Consider the following 8734-nt stretch of genomic DNA (forward strand, 5'->3'; position numbering starts at 1 on the left):
AGCTGGCTGGGGACTTCCTCCAGACTCTCCCACTCTCCCTGGGTGACCCCACTACCTTCATGATGAGGTGGACACTTGCTTCCTCTCCAACATTCAGACCTCCTTCATCCCTCTTAGCAGAACACAGCTGTTCAGGTATGACCCCCCAGGCCCAGCTCCAGGTAGATCCTGATCTATCTGAGCCCATCTCCTGGCAACGGCTCTTGCTGTAGCACCAGACGTACATCCTGAGTTGTTCTCCAGAAGGGATGGGCTTTTACTCCGGAAACAGACAAGCCCAACTCCTTCCCCTGATTCTTAAGAATAAGGAAGCATGAGGATCCCATTGGCCTACCATCTCTAGGATGCAGCAGACACCTGTGGCAGCAGACCAGAGAGAAAAATGGTCTGCCTGGGTCTGAGATGACTCTGGAGCTGTACGCTGTAAATGCACAGGACCCACCATGTCTCTGGATCCTACTGGGGCCTAGTACTCGATGGGAGTTCCCTCCAAGGGGGCATGTATTGCGAGGGAAGGTCACCCTAAGACTGTTAATTATTAAAGCCTACTTGAGGCAAGAGCTCACTTACTTGAAGCTTAAATCTTCCTTGCTGACACCCATGACTTTGGTAGCATCCATGTGCCCACAGTATCCAAATGCCTCCATTGAGGCATTTTCTCTACTACCCTCTCCTGCCTGGGCCACTGCAGGGGCCTCCCAGCTGGTCACCTCTAGTCCATTATCTACACTGGGGCCAGGTGATCTTACGACAGATATGATCAGGCCTCAAAGGCCTCCCTTGCTCTTGGGATGAAGCCCAGATCCCTCACCTCCACCCACTGAGAAAGGCCACTCCACCCCTCACTCTCTGAGTCCCAGCTCCTATGGCTTCTCAGGTTTGGGAACGTGCTGAGCTCTCTTCCAACTTGGAGCCCTGCCGTCTCCTCTGCTTGTGAACGCCTTCCCCTCTCTCTTTACAGGGCAACCCCCATGCATCCTCAGGCCTCAGCTTACATATTGCGTCCCTGGGGAAGCCGTCTCTGACATCCTGGCCTAGGATGGGTCCCTCTGGCAAACAACTGGACAGCCGCACTTTTATTCTTGGCATTCATTGAAATTATAAGGAATAACTGTGTAATTACCTGCTCAAGGTCTAGCTGGATGGTGGGGTCAAGGAGGGGAGAGACCAAGGACATCTCAGTCGGCCAGGTATTCCCAGTGCACAGTAAGGGCCGGCCTGCTGGCGCAGTGGCCAATGGACTTGGTTCCCCAGTGTCCTCCCCCCCCCCCCCCCCCCCCCCCCCCCCCCCCCGCCGCATGAGATTAGGCCAGTGGTTCTCAAAGAGGGCAGTACTGCCCCCTGGTGGAGTTTTGGATATGATGATTTGGGATATTTTTTACTGTCCCAGTGATTCCAGGCTGTGTTCCTTTCCCCCAGCTCGCCACACCCCGCCACCTCCTCCTGCTTGAATCCATCAGAGGTAGCACAGGAAATCTGTAGGGGGCATATCTGATATTTCCCGAGGAATATTCCAAAGGACTCGTACATACAAACATTTGGCTTGTGTCCCAGCAACAGGGGCTCCACATGTCTGTTCTGTAAACCAGAAAAGCAGCAGCTGGTGGCCTGAGCCCCGGACACTTCCTGAGGCCCCTTTCCCATTCCAACCTCCAGCTTCCCAGCCTGGCTGCTGTTCACTGCTTCCTGATGAGATAACTGACTTTTCTTTTGGAGACATCATAGTGCAGCCTCGTCCTAAAGGAGGCTTCCTCCCAAAGGGACTTGTATCAGGAATGAAGTTCTCATGGACAGCCAGCTGGGCCCTCAACTTGTCGCGTTTCTATATGTTCTCCCCTTCTTCTACAGAAATGTTGCACAGTTTTACCTGGACACATGGCCACCCAAATAGAAACTAGATACGGCCTCACAACTAGATATGGCCATGAAACCAAGTGATGGCCAGCAGGGTATGAGCAGAATGTACAGAACTGTCTGATTGTATCCTTATAGGGAAGAGGCATGCCTGCCTGTGCTGTGATACAGGTTGTGATGGTGAAGTCACCAACCATGTTGTCAAGGGGACCCCCGGGAATAGCAGAGCAACAAGACAGGAGGATCTGGTGCTAGACAGCCCTGTGGGTCAGAACCTTACCGGCCAGAACTGCCTAAACATCAACTAGGAGGTAAGTGAGAGAGACTATCGTGTTCACACCACCATTAGTTAGGGCTCACTAATAGCCAGGTTTGCACCCCACCTGAAGCTCAGGTACAGGACAGCTCCTCAGCACCCCAGACTACCCCAGTACCTCTGTGAAGGTGGTAGGGCCAGCTTAGGAGCCACTGAGAGGTAGCAAGGCGGTGAGGGGACCTGTTTTGAAGCTGAGTCTGCATAGCAAGCCCGGACTTTACTTAAGATGTCACGTTAACTGCAACAACATTTCAGGGCTGATAGAGATGAGGAGGAAGGGACTAGAGTTCTCCTCGATTTGCCCCATTGCTCCATCGGTGTATTCACAGATAGGTGCTGACTGATAATCCCAAGAGAGAGGAGACTGGCCGTCTGTTATCCCAAGAGCCCAGGACTAAGGTCTCCAAGATTGAATGAAACACCGTGCTTCACACACTGTCATTGGTGTCCCCTGGGGGTGCATTCGGCCTACAGACCTATTGTCTTTGAGCAACACAATGTTTTATAACAAAATAATACCTTAATTAAACATCAGGAGGTTTCTCCTACAAATCCGAATTTATAGCTTCTCTTGAAAAATCAGAGAAGCTGGCACATGGGCCCAAATTCTCTGCCTGACAGTGCCTATCTGGCACCTGTGCAGTGAGCCGTGCACTCTCAGCTCACTCCACTTGCCACCACTTACCCAACGTGCATGTGCTTTTCCTTCTGACCTCATCTTAGTTACACCACCTCCCAGGCTCCCCTAAGCGTGTGTTTTTGGTCCCTGCCCTCTTCTGTCACCTATTAGGGGTCCTACCTCCCTGTCGGTCAAAGAAGAGGTACTTCTAACTGAGATTCTTCTTGTTGCTGGAGTTGGGCCGACTGGTATCTTCTGGCTCAGGTCTCTCTTTTTACCAAGGCCTGACGTGGGGTGACCAAGAAGCAAACACACCTTGCCCCTCTGCTCAATGATACCAACCTTGAGATGAAGACTCTGCCTCTGAATTTACAGGATTCCTTCAGGGCACAAGTGTCAAGGTCCAAGAACTTCCAAGAGTATGGACGGTCCAAGGCATCCTTCTGCCCTCTCCCCTCACATTCACTGAAGGATACGTGCTCCATTGATAGCCCAATCCAAAGCTGGGACTGAAAGGGCACCTGTGTATCCACCAAGGGTGTAGAATGTACAGGCAGCAGTGACTCTGGCCATGGCCATGATCATGTGAATTCCTGGGCAGAACCATCTTGTAGTGGGAACAATCAGATGGTCCTGGGCCTCCATCCCAGTCCACCCTTTTCTAGCTGTGTGACCCGAGGCATGTGACTTGATCTTTGAGAGTCTGCTTCCACTTCTGTGAAATCGAGAGAATGATACTTCACAGAGCTGTTGGGAGGATTCAAACTGAACGATAGCCCTTCTGGCACAATGGCTGGCACACAGTAGGTTACAGTAGATGTTAGCACTCTACTGGCTAACATTTCATTCTAATGAAGCAATTTGGAAAGAGATTAGCATACAGATAGCTGAGATTGAGCATGACTTTGACCTGGGGAGAGGCACCGAGAAGGTTTGTAGGCTTGAAGGGTCACCAGAGGAATATTTGTCCCAAGAAAGACCTACCACCACGGTGATGGCCATGGCCAGACATCAGGCAGGTGGACAAATGCCTTCAGCTCAGAAGGGGCTGCTCCAGAGTGGGCAGCCAGAGGAGATAGGACCAGGGTCCCTTGAGCCAGAGGGGATGGCCACTCACCACTGAGCCCCTTGTGCCCAGTGTGATGCAGCTGATGATAGGAATGACCAGGCAAAAAAGATAGTGACAGTCTTCTTGGATGTGTGAAGTGATTTCCTTGTACATGTACAATGCATGTTAACTATAATAATTATTATAATAAATATATATATATATATATAATCATGTATAATATTAGTAATAATAGCTAGTATGCATTGAGTGCCAAGAGACTATGTCAAAGAGACTGGACTCCAGGGTGTGAGCAGACCTGGGTTCAAATCCTGCCCCTCCACCTTTTACTGCTTGTCTCTTGAAAATCAAAGGTAATTATGACCCAAAGGAAATCGTGAAGTGGTGAAAGATGGAGCTCTGGAGCCAGATTGCATGAGCTCGATTCCCAACTCCACTACTTACCAGTGTATAATGTAACCTCTTTGTGCCAGTTTTCTCATCTGTAAAATGGGGGTGATATTTGCTATTATATATGGTTGCTAGGAGGGTTAAGTGTTTACATACAAGTGCCTGGTACAAATTATAGCTGGAACATGATGTAGCTCACGGTTAATGAGTTTTATTTAGAACAGTGCCTAGCACCTACTAAGCTCGGTATCAGTTAAATATGTCTCTTTCAAAGATTATTTTTTTGAGAGTGACAGAGCGCAAGCAGGGGAGAGAGAAAGAGAGAGACAAAGGATCTGAAGTGGGCTCTGTGCCAACAGCAGAGAGCCCAATGCTGGGCCTGAACTCAAGAACCAAGATCATGATCTGAGCCAAAGTCAAATGCTTTGACTGAGTCAAAAGCTGAGCCACCCAGGCGTCCCTAAATATGTCTCTTTCAAAGGATTGTTATGGGGTTTTAAAGAAACAGCAGCTGAAAACGGTACATTGTTTGTACTTAAATGAATGCCCATTCTCTCTCCTTGTGATGAATGTACATTTTCAAAACCAGAATCCTCCATCTATTAGTCATTTGTCTTATATTGTGTGCCCTGCAGCCTTGCACTGCCCCCTACTTTGACTCAGCCCCATGCCAGGTACCCCAAGCACCCCCCCACCCCTCCCGTGCTGGCTCAGGCTCATGGTGCCTGGGTGTGGGCAGCACATGGTATGCTTATTCGTGAGCCATGGATGCTGAGAACAACAGAGGGCAGTGAAGAGGGGGGCGGGGGTGAGGATGGGAGGTGCTTTATGACCCTGTATGACCTTGGCCAGGCCCTTGCACTTCTCTGGGCCTATTTGTTCATCTCTAAAGAGGAAAAATATCCCTGCCTTTTGGCCTCACAGAGCTGCTGTGAGCATGACATGAATTTATGTGTGCACAGAGGAGGTGTCATTATGGGATATTATAATCAGGTAGCCAAAGGAGGAGCTTTATGGGCCCAACACCTAAAGGGTCTGGCTAACTGGTGAGGGACTACTCCCCAGAAGGGTGTTTGGCTCTGAGTAGTGATAGTGTGTCCCTGAGACTGGGGCCTTCTGTGTAATCATTCGCCAACTTGGCTCTGGCTGGGAGAAGGAGGGTGAACAGGCCTGAATGCGGCAGGGAGGCCAAATTTGGACTTGGGTTAAGAGCAGGGACAGTGCAGGAGGTGGAATGTGTCCAGGGCTGGGGGAGGGAGGGACTGCATTCCCGGTGACTGGGAGTGTGGGCTCACCAGCCCCCTCTGGGGGCACTCACTGTCAGCGCAGACAGCCTACTTCCTTTCTCCCAGGGAAGGGGAGACCACCCAGGGGAGCCAGGCAGCAGGCAAAGGGCAAGGCTGCAGACTGACATCACGCAGGTGGGGGGAGGGGCGAGTCAGGGACACCAAGGGAGGATGACGGATGCGGGATGGGGAAAATGGCCCCACAGACAGCCCTTAGGGTTGAAATAATGACCGGAGAGGAGCCACACCAGCAGTACTCCTGTGGGTAAAGCACTTCAGGGGTTAGAAAGTGCTTCCCCATACATTATTCATTCTTTCCTTTCTCCTACTAGGGTTCAGGGCCTGGCATGGGTAGGGGAACCATGAATTATGAGACAAGTATGTGTGTGTGTGTGTGTGTGTGTGTGTGTGTGTGTGTGTGTGTGTGTGTATTAGGGGTGGGGGAGGGTGGGAGAGGTTGTGATCAGGGAAGGAAAATCTGGTTCAGGCTGAATGGACACCAGAGGAGACAAGACCCCTGAGAACACAGGCAGGGCTCCATGGTGGCCCCCCCCTTGAGGTTCTTTTATGCATTGGACAGCTCTAGACGGTGCCATTTGCAAAGGTTGTTCAGCCCTTGGCCTAGGGCACTGTGATGGGGGCTAGGGCACTGGAGCAAGAGGCAGCTATTCAAGCACAGGGTTTCCCCCTCCCTCCAAGATGACAGTACCCTCCTTCCCCTCAGCTAGGGGGATATTCACGGTGGGTATGATGCTCCCTGCAGCTGAGCAACTAGGAGCCCTGGGCCCTTCGTGAGGCTGCTGGCCTGGCCTGACGTGCCCAGTGCTGAGGATGCAGAGGAAGTGTGGAGGCCCCCCTTTTGTGCCTTTGTCTTTCCCCTGGAAACACCTGGATAAATTTCATTTCCGGAGAAAACTGTGGGAAACTGGTGGAGAACAGGTCAAAACAACACGTTAGCAAAAAAAACAGCTGTAGTGTCACCTCCCACTCCCCTTCTATCCCTCCTCTTGGCTCAGGCTGCTTTCCAGGTCACAGGCTCATTCAGTGACTCCTCCTTGAGAAGCCCCAAATTTCACATCCAGGAGTGTGTGTGCACATGCACCTGTTCTGACATGTCTTTGTGTGCTGTGGTGGACACACGCCTTCTTTCTCTGAACCTCTACCCCTTGGAACATCACAGATGTCATATGCAGTCCTGGGTGTACATGTGTCTCGGAACACGTATGTACATAGGCATCGGGCGTCTGGGAACAAACAGGTATATCCAGGAACTCACGAAACTGAAAAGGGAGGTCTGTTGGATGTTATGATTTCTGAGGGCCTGAGATGAAGCCAGGTCTCTGGAGAGAAGGGAAGTGACAAGTAATAGAGACTGAGAACAAACCCACTGGGTTGGGGCTGGGGGCTGGACTCTCATACCCTTGGCTCCGGTCCTCCCCCCACCCCCATTGGCTCTAAACCTAAAAACCCAGCGGGGTAGACCACAGCTCTGGCTTGACTGTGAGGGCAGTCCCAAGAAGCAGATTGGGCCTGGTCCTCACTTCCTGGAGAAAAAGTTCAGTCATGACCATGGGAAGACTTTACTGTAGGAGGTCCCAATCTGATAGGGGAGTAGGCTCCTCTGTTCAAGGATGATGAAGATACCACTCCCCAGATACCACTCCCCAACAAGCTCCAGTCTGGTGGGAGGGGAGGGGAGAAAGGAGAAAGTTCCTAGAGGCTGGTGCTGGTGTCAGCCCTGCCAGCTGCTAAATTTCTCCCATCCTGTGCGGAAAGCCAGAGTAGGATCCCTGGACAGGAGAGCGGTGCCTCTGCCCCCAGTGGCCGCCTGCCTGCCAGCCCAGCCTGTGATAGAGAGCTGAGGCCTCGGAGAGCAGCCAGGCCCAGGCCCAGGGAAGACAGCAGGGCTATAAATAGGCCTGGGACCCAGCCTTCGGTGGAGAGGAGGAGATCCCCGCAGTACAGTGCGGGAAGACCTCTGCTAAGAGACCCAGAAGAGTGAGAGGAGAGGTGCTGGCCCCAACTTCCAGGCCCACTTTAGCCCCAACCTGGGTTCAGCTTCCAGGATCCAGAGAAGCGCTGCTCAATCACCTCACTCATTGCCTCAGTTTCCCTCTGGGTCGCCCCTTTCTGAGGATGTGTGTCTTTCCAACACTCAAAGTCAGTCTGGCTGGGGCGTGGAGTCTCTTCTCTCCCATCCCCGTGCCCTCTGGGTGGAGGTCTGAGGTGTCCCCTCTCTGACCACCCCCCCCCTTCCCTCCGCCCGGCGGGGATGCAGGCCCCTCCTACCTGCAAACACCGCTGAGCAGTAGGCATCGCTGATATCGGTGTCTGGGGTGTGGACGTTCTCGGCGTAGAGGATGAAGACTCTCAGCATGACTGGCGCGAGAAAGGGCCCCGTGCGCCCAGGGCGCGGAGAGGGCTTGAGAAGGTCGTGGAGGATCTAGGCGCAGCTCGTGGGTCTCCTCACTGGAGAAGGCTGGAGGAGGGAGGCCGTTTGGGATCGCTGGCTGCCGGCTCAGATCTTCTGCTCTTAAAGAGGAACAGGCCAGCCCCGGGCTGCTCCAGTGGGCTACACGCGGTCCTCGCACCCTCTGCGCTTACCAGCTTGTCAGCAGGCGCTCTGAGAACTGGGGCTTCTGCTCATCTTCCACCCCCGCCGCCCTACCCGGCTCGGCCGAGCTGTAATTCAATGCTCCGGCCGCACAGTCTCCCAATGACAAGGCATTTTGCACCTGGCTGGGGAAGAGCGGACTGGGCGGCGGCCGCGATGGCGGAGGGCTGGCCCAGGGCTCAGGACGCCCAGCGCAGTCCAGATCTCGCTCCAAATGGGAGAAAGGCTCTGCCCCTCCCCCGACCTTCCACCCCCGGCCTCACTCCTCGCCAAGTCTGTCGCCTCCTCCCGACGCGGGGATTTGAGCACTCCCGGTCGGCCGGAGTCAGCGGGCCGCTCTGAGGACCAGTTGGGGAGCAGGCGCAGGGACTGCGCTTTCCCGAGAAGCCAGGAGCTGAGGAATTTCATTGACCGACCTGGTCTAGCTGCCTTAAAAACTCTTGCTTACCGCCCCCTCCCCCCCACTTTCTGGCATAAAAGCAACATCTGGTACCTTTAACACAAAAGCATAAAAGAAAGAAATCTCTGAGTCTGAAAAAAATAGTATTAACATTTGGAGATTTACCAATCCAGGCTTTTCCCTCTT

The 8734-nt window shown here is 52.9% G+C and overlaps 1 protein-coding gene across 9 annotated transcripts in view; it reads right to left on the reverse strand.

Moving 5' to 3' along the window:
- Nucleotides 1-8313, reverse strand: part of DYSF (dysferlin) — a 226677-nt gene extending 218364 nt beyond the window's left edge. For all 9 annotated transcript variants that reach the window (XM_058683746.1, XM_058683742.1, XM_058683744.1 and 6 more), the window contains exon 1: nt 7824-8313. In XM_058683746.1, the coding sequence (XP_058539729.1) occupies nt 7824-7911 (88 nt within the window). In that variant the 5' untranslated portion in view covers nt 7912-8313. The remainder of the gene's footprint in view (nt 1-7823) is intronic.
- Between the last annotated feature and the right edge of the window lie 421 nt (nt 8314-8734).

The sequence above is a fragment of the Neofelis nebulosa genome, chromosome 9, assembly GCF_028018385.1.
Source record: "Neofelis nebulosa isolate mNeoNeb1 chromosome 9, mNeoNeb1.pri, whole genome shotgun sequence".
NCBI classification, from domain to species: domain Eukaryota; kingdom Metazoa; phylum Chordata; class Mammalia; order Carnivora; family Felidae; genus Neofelis; species Neofelis nebulosa.